The 18,255-nt window shown below is 36.1% G+C and overlaps 1 protein-coding gene across 1 annotated transcript in view; it reads right to left on the bottom strand.

Annotated features, from left to right (window-relative positions):
• LOC149775377 (TLC domain-containing protein 2-like) overlaps positions 1-11,941 on the bottom strand; it is a 32,652-nt gene extending 20,711 nt beyond the window's left edge. Inside the window, exons 1-2 of the mRNA XM_089943231.1 lie at positions 11,622-11,941; positions 11,422-11,504 (exon numbers count right to left, since the gene is read on the bottom strand). Coding sequence (XP_089799357.1) covers positions 11,422-11,504; positions 11,622-11,839 — 301 coding nt within the window. The 5' untranslated portion in view covers positions 11,840-11,941. The remainder of the gene's footprint in view (positions 1-11,421; positions 11,505-11,621) is intronic.
• Positions 11,942-18,255: the final 6,314 nt, after the last annotated feature.

Raw genomic sequence — 18,255 nt, 5'->3', positions numbered from 1 at the left:
AAAAACCTGATAAAACATTACATGATACTGCTAAAGAAAATAATTTAGTTGCTGTTGTGAATTAGTCCATCTAGTACAGAAGTTAATTGAATGAATAACACTGAAATAATACGTGAACTTAGTAGCAGCAGCAAAGATCACCAAGAACAAATTAGTAAAATGTTTCAGTATTAATATAACAACGGCATACACACTCACTGACCATCAATATGAAAAAAATCTATGTAGCAAGACAGCTGGCCTATTTAATAAATTTACTATTGATAATATATTTCATCAAAGTAAATGGATTATTTGTATAGGAAGCACAAAACATTTGAAGTTATTGGATATACATGTAAAAGTAGTGAGCTACTAGTTGGTTACCACTTTTTGGTGGAAAATTAAAGATACTTTGGGGTAATTTAAGCTTAACGGAAATTATATCTATATATTATACATTGGGATTTGACCCCCATTTGGCCCAGATCAGAAAAGATCAGCTGGTTTATTTAGCGGAGCCTGAAGTGACATTAAAATCATATTCATAGGTGGGAAAAAGTATTGTGTATGCTAGCATGATCCATTTATATATTAACTTATTAAAACAGATCAACATTTGTAGTTCTGTATTTCCAGGAATGAGTTAGCAATTCCTCTCGCACAAATACTAGGTCAATAGAACACTGTTCACCTTCTAACTCCCCTAGTGATAAAGATGGTTCTTAAATCATTTTATATGCTACAGTGACAGCTTTTTTCCTAAATTAAAAATTGGGTTTTAATCCAATCACACAGTGATTTCATTATTTGTATCACTGATGGAAGTTGTGTCACCCATTCAAGGAAATTTGCTTTGCTATTCCTTAACAATTCTTGCATGTACTGTCTAAATAATTGTTTCTGCAGGTGTATCGTTAAATCAGTCCAAAATAGCTTGGACACAATGCATATTAACATGTTCAACATGAGCCGGCACTCATTGTTTTGTTAGCAATGTAGCAACACCTCTGAAAAAAATCGTTCCCTGGACTGACTTAGAACAAACGTGGCTATGTTCAAATAAGTTTACAGGCATCTACTAAATCCTAAAACATCAGTGACTTGATTTCCTTGTATCTAATGGCAACATCTACAGTAGTTACTGCAAACCTGCATATTTGTCTCCAGATGCAGTCTTATGGAACAAACAAAAGAGCAGCTGGAAGAATCTCGTTAGGTGTTTGAGCAACAATCATTCATGGGAAACCTTCCTTGGCATGGGTAGATGAATCTTCCAAAATGCTAGTTTGGTCAACCATGCTCAAGCAATCCTATGGGTAATCTTTGTCATGCTTGCTAACTTTTCAATGGAGCTTCACTTTTTCAATAACCATGAGGATGTAGTACATTATGGATAAAATCTGCTCAGGAATCATGTTTGTTTATTTATTATATCAATATATATGACTTCCAATGAGAATCTAAGACTTCATGCCTCATATGACGATTCAGCTAGCAATTCCTTCTTATAGTAGGATTATCACGTTCAAGTCATGGATGAGACAAGGTTTACAGGTTCCTCTCTGGACTTAAGTTAGTTGTTAGAACCAATTCATTTAACCAGCTATGTACCAGACCCACAATAATTGTATCTAATTCCTGGAATGAGGCATATGTGCTTTTCTTTAAGGTATTTGCTTGTTGGTGCAACAGGTGGCATTGTTAATGCAGCAGCGACATCACGACCAGTGACTTTCTTAGACCTGTTGCATCTATGGCCATGGGTTCCCACAAAGCTGAACTCATTTTCTCCACATCGAATACAAGTTCCAGCCATCACAGCTTGGCCATTATGTGTTTGAACTAAAGCTGGATTTGCAATTCATGTCTCAGTACCTCATCGCACACATTATCATGACCTGATTGTATTATACACTAACTGTATGACATTCAACACTGCATCATGAAAAAGCAAAAGATTAAATTTGTGAAGCTCTGCTTTTACCACTTTTCCATGGTAAACCACAAACTACCTAAGCCTAGTTCTAAACTCAGTTTGAATGTTGACAAATGGCCCTGCTATATCTGTGAAAACCCAACTGTTGTTGAATATTATTTTGAGATGGGGTAATGTTGGATCAGTTGTACAAAACTGTGCCATCGGCTGTTGATCAACAATGTTATAATGTGCTCAAAGCTTTTAAGGAAAAGCACTTCAGTTGTTGCCAAGAAACATCCTCCATTGTTGATTTTCTTCCCTAGTCAATGAAACTCCTATTGAAGACCTTGACACATCTAGTGACAATCTTATTGTGTATGATGTCATGCTTTAACACCAAGAAAACCACACAAGAATATTTTCCTAAGGTCAACACACAAAAATAAGGATGTGATCAATGAAACTCAACAATATGCACATTTGTCTAAAGCAACATACCAATGACAGTTCAAAGCATTGCAAACATTCAATGGAATTCACAAGTATCATGCTGTTTTGGATATGATAATTTAAATGATTACAGTAAATGTAACGTCAAAACCTACTAATGATTACAACTGCATCAACAAAACCAGTTATTCCTCACACAAGGGAAACTAGTATCATCAACCTGGATTTTGACAATAGGGCCTGTGACTCATTCAGTTCCATATGTGGTAACACCCAAGCATCTTTTATATTTTGACTTGAATCGGTTTGCACTGCCACTAGAAGTTGTTATCAACCTAAGGCAGTAGCAACGTACAACAACTGCCATTTTATTCAACAATGCCATTAAAAAACTCACCTGGATGGGCTTATATGTGGACATCTTGTTCTTAAAGCATTCAATGCAGTTGCAGGAAGCAAAGCTTCCTCAACACCAATTCAGAAAATCCTTCTTGATTTTGTATTGTCACTTAAAAAGTATGCTTAATAGTATATAAATCACCTACTGAAACGCTCAACTGCCCAATGACACTTTCCTGATGGGGATCTGACCAAGTTTGCCATCAATACAGATCTGACTGAGTATACCAATTGGATTGTTACTGATGTTGAACCTGGCATGCTTTTGATTTTTGAAGATCAAACCAGAAAAGTATGAATATCTAATGTGGACATTCAAGTTGTTTTGTAGCTGGAAGGTGCTGTTGCAAAAAACCTGGCTAAAATCAGCGAAATCAAAGACTCTAGTATATCATTTACTTTCATCAAAGACTACATGAATACAAAGGCCATTCAGTTGCTATCACAACTACTCAGTGGGAACTCATGTGCAATATAGTACAAAATGCTGACAAGCAAAGGAATGGAAACAATGAATATAAAATAATAGTCCAAGTTTCCTCTGACCCCTGCCAACCCATTTTTGATATTTGGGCATTTATGTTGACTGAAAAACATAAATGCCCAAATATTAAAAATGGGGTCGCAAGGGTCAGAGGAAACTCGGACTAATAAAATAACAGATGGCCAAACTGTATTTACTGATGTGGATCACTTTGAAAAATAGCATGTCTTAATGGCATATGAGTCAGGATGGTATTTATTGCATCTGGATATTGTAATGGACAGAGTCAATAAGCAGCATTGATAAATAATCAGTTTAGTACTTGGGCAATGCTACTATTGAACCAGATTCTGGTCTTCTAAAATCTTTTATATTTACATCTATCACTGAGAGTTAAAGACTCAGTCTGAAGCATTCCACGTCTGTCTGGAGGGTTACTTAACTGTCTTCGGTGTTTGTGTTTAGGATTAGATGTACCTTTAAATGTAAGTAATAGATTCTGACTGCGGTGATGAATTTGTGAAATTTGCTGGCCCAGTTTTTGATTGGTTGGCCAGTGATGCTAACACTGATGGCACTTTTGTTGCAACTGTTGACAAGTATCTGCTTCAGAGGTCTACAAAGCCTTGTATGCAATGAAATATAATATGGAAAAAATAGTAATCAACGCTTGGGACCACCCTATTATACCAACTTGAGGCCAACATGGCTTTATAGCACTAGCAAGCAAAAATACTAAATTGTTGACTCCACCAACAGGCATGAAACAGTCAGGGAATGTTTCTCCACCAAATGAGTGTGGAATTCACTGGCAGACCCACCTCAGTTGGATCTGCACAATTGCCTGACTAAAATATATTCCTCAGGAGGTGATTTTGAATAACTAATAATAAAAAATGGTAATTGGGTAAAAATGCATGTGTGTGTGTGTTGCCCCTGGATGTGATGAGCCTGGACAGGATCTACACAATCACATTAATAATAGAATTATAATGGATCCTCAATGTCATTTATGCAAGAAATTAATCGAAGTGGAGCAAAAATGGTGATATGAAACCACCAAGAGAACCATAGTGCTTATGCAATATAAGTGTGACTGTCTTGTTGCTGATGCAACTTGTGGATTCAGTACAGCAACCACCATTGGCTTTGGTCTGACAGGAACTGCAACCACAGCAACCACCATTGGCCTTGGTCTGACAGGAACTGCAACCATAGCAACCACCATTGGCCTTGGTCTGACAGGAATTGCAACCACAGCAACCACCATTGGCCTTGGTCTGACAGGAATTGCAACCATAGCAACCACCATTGGCCTTGGTCTGACAGGAATTACAACCATAGCAACCACCATTGGCCTTGGTCTGACAGAAATTGCAACCACCACTGGCCTTGGTCTGACAGGAATTGCATCCATAGCAACCACCATTGGCCTTGGTCTGACAGGAATTACAACCATAGCAACCACCATTGGCCTTGGTCTGACAGGAACTGCAACCACAGCAACTATCAAAGCAATGCCAATTGGAATTTTTGTTGGGGCTATACCAATAGTAACCAATGTTGCAGGCAGTGCTGGTTAAATAATTTTGATATGATATATATATACAGTGGAGCCTTGTTAATCCGGACACATTTGTTCCCAGTGAATATGTCCGGATTAACGAGTTTTCCAGATAATTGAATCATGCACATTTTTAATTTTACGATATCATCACACCGTATATATGTACATGTATATGCTAGCTTTATATGTAATGTACTGTATATTCAATAATGGTTGAAATAAATTAATGAATACATCTATTAATTTGTGTTTATTTCACATTATTATAACATGTGCTTGTATGTACATATACAGTAAATAGAAGTTTAGACAATTAACACATCGAACACATCACACTATGTTCATGTACATGTATGTACTGCACATACATTTATTATGTCAATTTCCTGAAGAAGTCTGTAACCTTTGTTTGCCTGGATTCTTTGAAGCCCTATACTGTCCACAGCTTAAAAATGTCAACTGTATTTGCACAGCAAACAATAAACTGTGATTGTTACATACAATTGGTAAACAACAAAGAGGCTTAATGACACTTTTAATTTATTTACCAAAAAGCGTGGACGATTTGATCCCAGTGTGTTTATTTAATTATTAACACCCCCGTCGGCGACTAGCCAAAACAGACATTGTTTATACAATCGCTGGTTACAATATGGTCACGCTACTTAGTTACTGATAGTGGCCATAGATTCTCAAGGGCTTTGCTACTGTGTTTTATGTATTATTCTTCTGATTGTATTTTCACATATGATTTTTCGAATTTTCTTATTTTTGGACAGATTATTTCCAGATTATCGAGACAAGTTTTAATGTAATTTTACACTTTGGTCCCCGATTTTGATTTCCAGATCCGGACTTCTTGATTAACGGAGCAAATTAATGTTTAGGAATTCTGTTCCCGTTGAATTATGTCTGGAGAGCGAGGTTTCCGGATAAACGGAGTCTGGATTAATGAGGTTCCATTGTGTGTGTATATATATATATATATATATATATATATTATATGTATCTGCTTATTTGGAACTTATCGCAGCAGCAGCACAAAGCAGTCTCAGTATTACTGAACTCTACTCAATGTCTATTGAGGATAAAATAAGTAGTCAAGACTGTTGGTAGAAATGAAAAACCATCGGCTACTATGTGAACGCATACAAAACCGAGGTGTTTGCGACCGAAGTAGTGGATTTATAGTAAAAATCAAGCGCCTGATTATACTGATCAATTTGCCAGTGCACTGGCCTGACTGTGACATACAGCATAATAACTTCACTTGCTCACACCCACTAGGAAAGGTTCACCATGGGTTTGTTGATGTTGTAGGGTTTAATGCAATTTTTCAGCACACGATAGGCTATACATGGCGGCCAGTATTAATGGTGGAGGAAGAACCCGGGAAATCCCTGGAAAGAACCACCGACCCTCGAGAAGCTACTGGCAAGCTTTCTCACGTACCCACCATGGGTTTGTATACACCTGCTCAAATCATACACTCGCATGTGATTCGAGGGTAAAGTCATGGGGTATGGAAGGAGCTGACCTATCTCAGTTACCAAAATCTAAAACACCCATCATAACACTACTTATACACTGTATTCTGATGTGAAAACATGACAGCACTGTCATCTGATTATAATAAAAGCTTACAATCAGGGTCTATGCTAGTTACCATAGCAGTGACACAATACAAAAGAAGAGGTCCTAAAATCCTACTCCAAATCACGCCACTTGATACTGTCAAAGGTCTGAATTCTGTATTGTTAACACTGGCAATTTGCTGTCTTAGATATGATTCAAACCATTCAACAGATGTAACTTGTAATACTAATAATTATACACAATATATAATATCATGATTCACTGTGTTAAAAACTTTCTATACATAGAGAATGATCATTCAAGTGTAGAAACCTTTGAGTGTCTGAACCTTAATGTGATCATAAAGACAGAGGGCTTTCAGGGACCAAAACTTCCTGGTGAAATTTATGTGTGTAATGTATCCTCATGACATGTCTCATGTCCCCTCTGATATTTTTGGTCAGTCATGGTCGATCTGGAAAATACTTAATGGCTTGAATTTGGTAAACGGGCATGATATCCATGTTAATCCTTCTCAGACGTGACTAATTAAAAAATCATGTGTAAGCAACTGCACTTATTAGGCAAATGATAAACATTGACTATGCATATTACAAATCATAAAAGTAATCAAAGCTTTCTCAGATTTTTAGTTGTACAATGCTGTTCAATCATTAATATGTACTGTAGTAATAATAATAATAATAATAATAATAAATGTTACTTTCAGTATTTGTGATTTAGATAAGGGCACTTCAGTATCTTATGACTTTTTACAAGAAAGTAGAAAAGAAGTTTGATATGCAAAAATGAGACTGCAAAATCTGTTTCCATTTTTCACAAAACAGACTTAGGGCAAATATTACATGAATGTTAACAAAAGGCAAAAAACAGACAAAAGTGAGAGCACAAGTGAAGACCAAGCAAACAGAACTTGAAGTTAAAATGCAAATTTAATGCTGACTCCTACAAACTACATCGAAAGATGCTGATAATAATGGTGGCAGAAATACAAATGTAAGAATTTAAACACCCAACTGGAAGAAGCAGTTTTCATGGTTTATAACAGTGGAATCAGATGGTACATTAAAGGCAATCTGTTAGTGGTTTAAGGCTGCCAGAAAGCAAAATTACAAATTTAACAGGGATTTTTGTTGTTGTTGTTGTCATGCTATGGAAAAAATAGACAACACTATTGAGAAAATTCTCAAAATTGGTGTTAAAAATGATGGCTAAAATGCAGTATGGTTTGTGTGTGTGTGTGTGTGTGATTTGGATTTTTAACATAGTTTTAACAATTTTTCAGCCATATTGCTATGATGTCTGCAGTGTGGCAGTTTATAGTGATGTCTAACACTGGGGCATCATGCCGCAGACATGTAGCATGATGTCCCACCCAGTCACATTATCCTGACACCAGGCTGACCAGTCCTAACACTAACCTCTTAATGCTGAACGCCAAGCGAGGCAGCTGTTAGTACCATTTTTGTAAGTCTTTGGTATGACTCGGCCGGGGATTGAACCCATGACCTCCTGCATCCGAGGCGGATGCTCTTACCACTAGGCCATCGGAACGGTCAGTATGGTTTGTACCTTGAAACAGTGAATGCATGAATCAGAATAATGAATTACGTCCTGTATTTGAAGACTTGAAAACCAAAATACCATACATACATTTGTTGAGTCAAAGTACAGTAAAAAGTAAAGATTTGAAAAACTAGTTTGCAGATGGTAGAATGCAGTGTGATATAGTTTTTTTGGACCATTACTGAATAATAGTTTCACCCCAATGTGGTCTTATGAGGCTGAGAATTTAATCTTAATATGTACTAAACAATGATCATGTACTTTTTCATTTTCCTTTCTATCCTTTTGAAAGGCAGGAACTCGCAAGTATATGTCAAGGATTCTCTGAAACAGACTGGGGACTAATGAGATCCATGAGTGAAGAATCCAAGACTCCTTAAACTGTTGAGAGCTCTGAGATGTACCAAACATGTATCAGTAGAGCATATAATATGCTCCCCTATAAGCTAGACAATAGTTTACCAAGTAAGTTATTCTTAGTTACCAAATGTCAAGTAGAACACCCTACATAACTTCATTTGATTAAATACCACTTGATATAGTTTACAGTTGGAATTGTCAAAACACTATCACCATCTTTGATAAACTGTTGGGATACTGTCAAGGGCTTGTACTTTTGCATGATTACAGTTACTTAATTCTTTGTTAGCAAAATCCTCAAATTGGGGTTGAAGTTCGAATGTATTATAATGAACATTTTGTAGCCAGTAAAACTTTTCAACAAATTTTGATCTTGTTGTAAATGTACTGTAAGATTTCTCGATGAAAGCTGACAATGTTAGTGAAGAAGTTATTAAAATGATTTCAAGCACATCATTTTATCACATGAACTTAAGTTTCAATTACAGAGCTAGAGTACCAAAACACAAATGACTTCACCCTGAACCATGCAAGCTGAAAATGAGCACTTTTACCACTGCCTTTAATCAGGTCTTTGGTCCCCTTAGATATAACATTAAACGCTTCTTGAAACGTAATTTTGTAATTATAATTTTCCAATTTTAATTTACTACCAACAGTGTAGATAGTTTCTCATTCTTTGTTCATAACCAGAATTTTCATTTGTGAAAGACAATACAATACAGTGTTGAGAATGAGTAATAAACAATACTAGAGTTGTTAAGGACACGCATATATACATTATGTGTGGATTAGAAACATATCTATTCTTTCATAAATGCCATCAAAAATTTTTTTTCTTTTTCTTCTAGTTATTTTTGTTGGATATTGCTTTTATCACTCATTGCCCACTTGGAACATTTTGCACATTAAAATATGTTACTGTTTCAACCATTTTATTATTAGTTTTCTGGGGCCCCGAGTGGCAGAGTGGTCTAAAGCACTCTCCGTCATGGATCACTGCCATCTCACCTCTGTCTGCATGGGTTCGAGTCTCGGATTCGGCTAATGTGGGTATGTGAGAAAGCTTGCCAGTAGCTTCTCGTGGGTCAGTGGTTCTTTCTGGGGTTTTCCAGGGTTCTTCCTCCATCATTAATACTGGCCGCCATGTATAGCCTATCTTGTGCTGAAAAATGGCGATAAACCCTATAACAACAACAACATTATTAGTTTTCTATTAAGTATCTAACATTATTCCTTTTATAACTTATATATATAATTACAGACACAGGAGCAAATTCAATATCAAAAAGGTAATGATATATGTATTCAATATTCATTTAAAAAAGCAGATTCTGTTATAAACACATGCATCCAATATACCACAAATAATATTGTCACATATTTCGAATTGCAAGACCACTGTTGTTGCTATCAAAATTGATACTTTCTCATTATACATACAGGGAAGGAATCACATAATACTTCAACCAAGACATAATGTTTAATTTTACCTTTAAATAGATATAATAAGGCCAGAAAAATGCGTTTCCTATTGCATTGGTTTTAAAATTAGTTTTGGAAGGTGTTTTTTGATTTTGTTAATATTATATATATATATTATAATGATTAGTAGATATGATGTACTAAGCACTTCAAGCACTGGGTTAAACTGGCTTTATCAAAATTTTAATTTTCAGAATTTTTAAAAAAAATTTAATTTTGTATCAACATCATATATATTATAATGATTAGCAGATACAAAGAACTAAACATTTCAATTACTTGGCAAAACCCACTCAATTAGATGCACAAATCAATTTCAAAATTTCTTTTTTAAATTTTTATTTATTTTTTTATTGGGGGTAGCTGTGTTGTTGTTGTACGGTTTAACGCCATTTTTCAGCACACGATAGGCTATACATGGCGGCCACTATTAATGGTGGAGGAAGAACACGGGAAAAACCGGGAAAGAACCACCGACCCACGAGAAGCTACTGGCAAGCTTTCTCACATACCGGGTAGGTGTGTGTGTACTAGGGTCAGCACCAATAAACAGATATTTTTCCGACTGGAGACATATTTTTTTTGCACAACATAGTTTAAAATTTATTCAAATAAAGATCAATGAATTCTTTAAGGTATTTCTTGTATGTAGCCCAGAGGTAATGAAGAAATGCTTGCAATATGAATTTTTAGAAGTAGTCACTATTTTCTTAAATTTCATTATTTTGCTTGCCACTGTAATCAAAGGAAACCAGTTAATTTTAATGCAAATTATATATATAGAATATGGATGCATCCTGTTATTATCTGATAAAATTTCATACAGTTCTGTTTAATATTATTGTTTTTAAAGCAGCAACACCAATGCTAGTAAAAGCTCTTAACTCTCAAAACAGCTCAACAGACCAGATACATGTCATGTGAAAACAACTCAGCACTACCAGAGTTAATTAAGTATTGCTCTCCACTCCACTGCCTCCAGCAACTTAATTTAAATTTGGGTTAATTTGAGAAATCTAAGTGACCATTTTAAATAGAAAAAAAAGACACTGCAACAAGAATAAAATCTTGTGAAAATGCATACATAATACTGAATATTGGAGAAAACAAATAGGGTTTAATGGCTAAGGCTAAACCATCTTGTTGGTAAAATATTATTTATGGTCATAATCCCATTTTTTAAAAGCAAACTTAATGTTTATGGCCAGCTATAGGAAGAACAGTCTATGTATTTCTAATTTAATGATTTCATAAAAGAAAATTAAGATAAGGTAAAGCAGCTATATGCCCAGTCCTACAATAAAATCTGAACGCAAATACTTCTATAGCACATGTGAGATATGAGTGTCAATGACAAAGTGCAAAGCTCAAGTTAACCATATCAAAATATTAAGAACAGTAAGGACTCTCATAAGTTCAGTAAATGAACTTGCATGTCACATATTCATTGGTTTAAAAGTCGAACGACGTGCTGGCTAAACTTATATAAAATAAAAAATAAATTTAAAAAAAAATCCCAAAATAATCGATCACAAAACGTAGGTGTGGTGCAAGTGTTATGTAAGTAAACTTTAAAGTCAACAATCAATGAGGACGTGCCCCGTTCGTGCTCACCGACTGAGACAGATATGAGAGTATGTCCAAGTGGAGTGCTCGTTTTTATCAAATCTTCTGCCATTTCTGGTTTCTGGTAGAAACTGAAAAAGAAAGAGTATTTTAAGTTCATGCCGTCCAATAAAATTACATTTAATAAAAAGCTAGTAAGTACTGACAGAACTTACAAAATCAAACGAATGGCTGATCAGTCTACTTACCAGCAAACTGCCCATGTTCCAGTGATGCAAGAATGTACGAAAGATATCGAAATGTTTTTCCACCGCCATTCGTTTGTGGCAATTTTGGGTTTTGTCAACAAACTAACCCTGCTGAGTAAAGCAAAGAAAAGGGCTGATAAACCAACAACAAAAAATCCATATTTCGCTCCAGACACTTCATCTGGCCATATCTCCTCCACTAATTTTTCTGCCGACATTTTCAGTGTAACATCATACGAAAAGAAGCACAAATTTACATCCAAGTTACTCTTGTTTAGTCTCGCAACAGTGGGGTCAAAAAGCAATACATGCAATCGGAATACTTTTGCATCTTCTCTTGGACAATTGTGGAATTTTGTGCGATATATTCCAAATGAATAACTGTTACGTAAACATTTCCTCAGCAGGTGGCGTTCTCTCACAACAATTAATGCAATATGCATAGTCTCATCTAATACGCGCCTCCGATATGTGAATTTGTCTTTTACCCGTACGCCGACAATAGACATGGAGACACATTTTTACGCCGACGATAGATATAGACAGAGATACATTTTTATTTAAAGTCGGAATTGCAATACGTAACGAAAAACATTAGCTCGCTGTAAACAATGATAGAAAAATTTAAATCAACAATCAGACATACAGTAATTGCCATCATAATGTTTATTTTTGTCCTTTTTTTTTTATTCAAGTGTTAAAATTATGATTCTAAGCTCAAACTACATACCTGTCTCCCATTTGTAATTTGTATTTTAATCATTATTGCGGGAAAATTATTTTATGAGAACAAAATTATATTCTCTCTTCAATAATATGCAGCGTTAAAATACACATACTTGATGACTGGTCAATACACAATTAAGATATTCCTTCAATGCAGGTAAGCTAGTTTACACGAAACTAAAATATCCTACGCTTTCAAGCTTTGTTTAAATGTTCTGGTTAAAATAATGGCTGTACAATACATCCTTCAGATATCATTTACATGCATACCGATTTTAAGTAGACAAAGACAGATTATGTAAAACATACTAAGTACACGTATATGATAAGTGGCAATGGATCAGAAGCGTATAATTACTATATAAAAAAAATCTTCTAAAGTGAGGAAAATCCATCTATAACAAGTCAACATTTAGGCAGTCAAATACCTGCAAGCATATGTGTAAATGCAAATAGTGAATGGGGGCTGTTTAGCGTCAGTGGAAATCTCAGTCAAAAAGGGCGTGGGCACGTTTGCGTCAAAGGGAATTTAACATGGGGAATATTGAGCCTGTATAGCGATAAGGGCAAGTTGGGCTGTTGTATAGGATCAATAGGTGGAATGGGTATACAAAGACACACAAACACACATATATGGCACAATGAATAAATATCTTTTCGAGTCATATGAGTGGCTCTAAAAATGGCCTTTGGGTTTCTTATTCTTGTTCTTTTAGTTTCTTCTTTTCCTCCACCATCTTTTTAGTTTCTTAGTTTTGTTATCGTTGTTGTCTTCTTCTTCTTTCTTTTCTTTTATTTCCTCCTCCTGGTTTTCCTTCTCTTCTTCCTCTTTCTTCCGTTCATTTTCTTGTTCCTTTTCTATTTTGTTATTCCACTCTCTCATTCTCTGTATGTCCTCTTCATTCTCCTTCTCCTCCTTTTATTCTTTAAACCGTTCTCTAAACATATCTTTAAAAAGGTCGTAGGCCACTACAGAGTTAAGGGTTATTGAAATGTCGTGGGCCACCATAGCGTCAAGGGGAATTTAACTTGGTGGAATTGAATGGACCACTATAGCGTCAAGGGGAATTGAACATGAGGAAAAAGAAATGGGTCACTTTCGCGTCAAGGGGAATTGAACATAGGGATATTGGGGATGTATAGTCGTTATTTGTTATCTTAAAATGCAACAGAAGAAGATAAAATCTCACAAAATAGATTCACTCTTACACTGCCAAAAATACTATGTGGTAAAACGCTAGGATCTATTTATAGTCACCACCGATAGGAAATTCCCTTGGAAAAAACTAGTATTAATTTTAGCAACAACTTGTGGGAAATTCCTTTGGAAAACCCACTATCTATTTATATCCTCAACTTATGTGACATTCCTGTTTAAAAAACAGTTTCTATTTATAGCTACAACCTGTGGAAAAACCCAAGTCTATATTTATAGTCTCAAACTTCCAGCTTCAATGGCGTCACTGTACTGGACACTAGGGGAATAATTGCAACAGTGTAGCAAAAGACTGTCTTTTATACGCGCTACTACAGGAAGGTAGATAGGTTTACTAATCTGATAGGGATAAAGGGAGTTTTAATGGGACAAATAAAGACCAATACATACACACACAAACGTACGCGCGCACATATACACACAAACAAACAAACCAAACGTAATCGTGCAAACAAACACATACACACAAATGTACTAGTGCGCGCGCACACAAACACACACACACACACACACACACACACACACACCACAGAGGAAAGAAGAGAAAACAAACCCAAAATATACTATCCACAGAGATTCATTAGTAAAAATAAAAATTTGAGGAAAATCAACTTTTTGAAAAGTTCCAATTTGAGAAAAGTCGAAGATTCTTCGTCATTGACTTCTTTGCACACCTGAACCTTCTAAGCCATGTCTCCAAACTCAGTTTGTACGCCGATCAGTGGCCCTACTGGATCAGGAACAAAAATCAGCTGTTGTTAAATATGGCGTTAAGATGGTTAACCTGGGATCCGTTATACGTGATTGCGACATCATCTGATGATCAACCAGGTTATGGTGTTTTGAGATAGTTCCAAACGGTGTTGAGTGACAAAAGATCGTTAAGAGGTGGTAACAACGTCAAGAAAAGCGGAGCTTCCATCGATTTCTTTTCCACCATTGAAGAAGCACCTACCATTGACAATTTGGATACAAATTAAAACAATGTTGTCGTGTACGACGATGTGATGTTTGAAAACCAAGCCAATCCCGCACAAATATTTTTCGAGGACGACACAAAAACACCAATATATGATTATTATGCCTGGAGGCCGGAAACCAGACATTGTGATACCATCGCAGACCGTTTTTAAAACGATCACCAGTATCCAGTCAGAACTATGATAGTCAAATTTTGGGCGGATATCTCACGCAGCCAGCCATTATTCTGTTTAATTAATTGTGAAAGAATCAATGCGCCTGTGGACATTGAAGAGAGCAGATCATGGGGAAATGGGAGAGACTTGACTGCGCTCCGAGTGTCGACATTTTGCACCCAATAAAAAGGGCGGGAAGTTAAATCTAGGAACTTCGGACGAGATTGGAACACATGCTTCTGAGGTAAAATATCTTCGCCCGAATCTGTCTCACTTTCCTAACTAGGTGTCGTAAGATTTATACGTTATTATGTGCATTAAACTGAGTAATCTTCCATGTATAGCTGAATTTTCAACGTGTCGTAATGTAGTGTATAGCGAATTAGTAATATTCAAGATTAATGCATATATTTTTTAGGATAGAATCGAAGTGGATGGTGTAATCTGCTACGATGTTCCATCGTGGTGCAGAACTGAATTTAATAGTGAGTAGTTAGACCTTGTACTTGTTGTATTTGAATATATAGTTGTGGATTGTGCAGAATTATGCGTTGTTGGCCTTGTGCACATATAATTAGGCATTTATATTTGTATGTGCCTTTTATAATTTGTAGAGACGGGAAAGGAATACAAGGTGGAAGCTACAGATGAGTAACATAGAAGGGACACGGGAAGGAAATAATTGGCAATTTGGATAGGTCGTAGATTGTTTGGAAGCAATCGAATTTAAAAATTTCTTGTAATTGTGGAATGCTGTGATCTAGTTTATTAAATTGTTATACCTTTCACCTTATTAATTTTATATTTTAACACCTAGACCGTCGGCATTGCTGACTGGGGGCTCGGAGCTATTTAACCTTTACACTGTCCTTCCTTCTCCGGGGTTAGTAATAATTCCGTGTAGGGCACGTGTCACGTACATTCAACCGCCCGACGACGCGGCGTTGATGTTGATTCGACTAGGTTCGCCACAAACGCGGACTTGACTGAGTTTACCAGCCGGTCTGTTGTTGATGTCAGCCCGGGCGATTTTGTGATTTTCGAAGCTCGAACTGGAAAACCATGAATATCTAATACAGACATTGATGATTTGTTTTGAAGCTGCGAGACTTCTTTGACCCTAACGACCCCATTTTTGATATTTGTACATCTATGTTGGGGTGTAAGGTCAGAGTCGATTGATAGGAACATGATTTATTTTCTCAGAAATTGCGAGCATAGCAATCGTTATATCTTTAATTCGCTGGTAGACGAGACGAAACTACAGCATTGATGAAATGTGACTTGGAACTTGCCATATGCATTGATAGTCACATGACTACACATATCGCAACCTACATGTCAATATTTCAGAGGTCCAATAGTCACGTGATATGAACAATAACCATTTACCAATGTTGTTGTACATAATAATCGAAAATATTAAATAAAAATCACATAATGTTTGTAAATAAAAATAATGCACACTTATTTCTCAACATATTTATTCTGAGAACAGCGAGCAGACAACTGTCTGTATCTCAGCAAGGTGGAGAAAACTAGATGCACTGAGTATTGAGAACGTGTCAGTGATGTTTTTGTTGGTATCGCGTGACTATCGCATTGAAATGTTCTCTCTGCTTGGTGAATGTTTTTTTTTTTCTTCCCAAGTTGCTGAGACCGTGACATATTTCTGGTAGTTGTTTCCAAATAAATATTTTGAGAAGTTTGTTCTTTCGATTTTCTATAAAGATTACAGCAGTCTAATTTATATTTAGATTGTTTTCCTACAACAACATTAGCAATGGTTTGCTTTGTTGACATCACGTGACCATTGGACCCCTGATGTCATTAACATGTAGGTTGCGAGAGTTGTGTAGTCACGTGAAGAGTAATGCAAATTACAAAGTCCGTGTCACAATTCATCAACGCTGTAGTTTCGTCTGTCTGCCAGCGGATTAAAGACATAACGAATGCTATGTTCGCAATTTCTGAGAAAATAAATTTTATTCATATCAATTTCATGCAGATATATCTTGATGAAAGGTCGTTAAATTTGCTAGACAGGTTATTAAGCAGCTATCCCATGCCGACAACGTTTCGATAGACCATGGGCTCTGATCTTAACACTCCAACATGATATGATCAAAGATCAAAAATGAAGTGGCTAGTTTCAGAGGAAACAAGGATTATTTTACCATTACAATTATGGTAGGTTCTAACATCATTATTTACATGATTTTGCCATCGAGTGATCGGATAGTACGATAACAGTAGTTTTAGTGATTACTGATCAAAGTTGAAGTCTTCTACCCCACAAGACCTTTCACTTGCAGGGCCAGATCATTTGAAGTGTTGGGGTGAGGTGGGGGTCTATAATTTTAAAAGGGCCCTGACTTTTCTCGAAAGGTTAACAAAATAAAGGTCATTGTGTCTATTTGCTCAAAATGTGCATCATACCCATTAAATATGTGCAAGAATCGAATAATGGTCAAATTTCAAGCGAGAAGTAACTAAATGAACATTAGGGATAAAGACCCTACAAAATGAAATGATGATGACCATTAATAGATTAAGTCAAAGTAATGACGTCGACAAAATAAAGGATGATTGAGCGGGAGTAAAAGAGAAATTGGAATGATTTGGATTTTTAACGTAGCTTTCTTTAACTATTTTCCAATCAGAAGTGTGGCAGTTATAGGGATGTCTAGTACGGGGGACTCGTGCCTTAGACATGTAGCATGATGTTCCCCCGAATGACATAATTCTGACACCAGGCCGATCAGTCGTAACATTAACCTCTTAATGCTGAGCGCCTAGCAAGGCAATTGTTAGTACCATTTTTATAAGTCCTTGGTATGACTCTTGCCGGGGTTCGAACACACGACCTCCCGCATCCGATGCAGATGCTCTAACCACTTAGGCCACCGAAGCGGTCGGCACAATATATGATGTTAGATAACATTATGTGGCGTATAGCGTATCCACGTGTTCTTTTGAACAAGACAAACTTCTTTGGTTTTTATTGATTTTTTGGGGTTTTTTTCTTTCTTTTTTTCTTTCTTTCTCAAACTATTGTCATAGTTGCATTGTAAATTTAGGCCACATTGTCCTTGGAGTTGGGTCGAATTTTCTTCAAGTTGGGTCGCATATATATATATATATATATATATATATATATATATATATATATATATATATAGTCTTTGGGCATAATTGTCTCGATACCATTCCAAAGTATGGACATATATTTAAAAAAACAATGAGCATTGAGGAAGGTCAGGTTCAGACTGTTCTGTTTAGGTCTAGTGGAGAAAAGTGTAAACCGAAGTTCCACGTTTATACGGTGATTTTATCACACGTTGCAGTGTAGTTATGCAAACGGTAGACTGGTCTCCTATCTTTCAGCACTATAATAATGTGCGGTGATAATTAGTTTTCAGGAACCAGGCTATGCAACAGTTACAACTCTGTGCATGCGTTTTATTGACATCGACTTCCTGCGATAAACTGGTATACGTACCTATTAGTTAAAACAATTTTATAAAAAGTAATATTGTAAAATCTGTCCGAAGTA

Source organism: Sinohyriopsis cumingii, chromosome 19 (assembly GCF_028554795.1).
Source record: "Sinohyriopsis cumingii isolate HCF-2022 chromosome 19, ASM2855479v2, whole genome shotgun sequence".
In the NCBI taxonomy this organism is placed as follows: domain Eukaryota; kingdom Metazoa; phylum Mollusca; class Bivalvia; order Unionida; family Unionidae; genus Sinohyriopsis; species Sinohyriopsis cumingii.
Note: the sequence above shows the minus strand (reverse complement) of the source record. Positions and strands in the feature narration are given on the sequence as shown.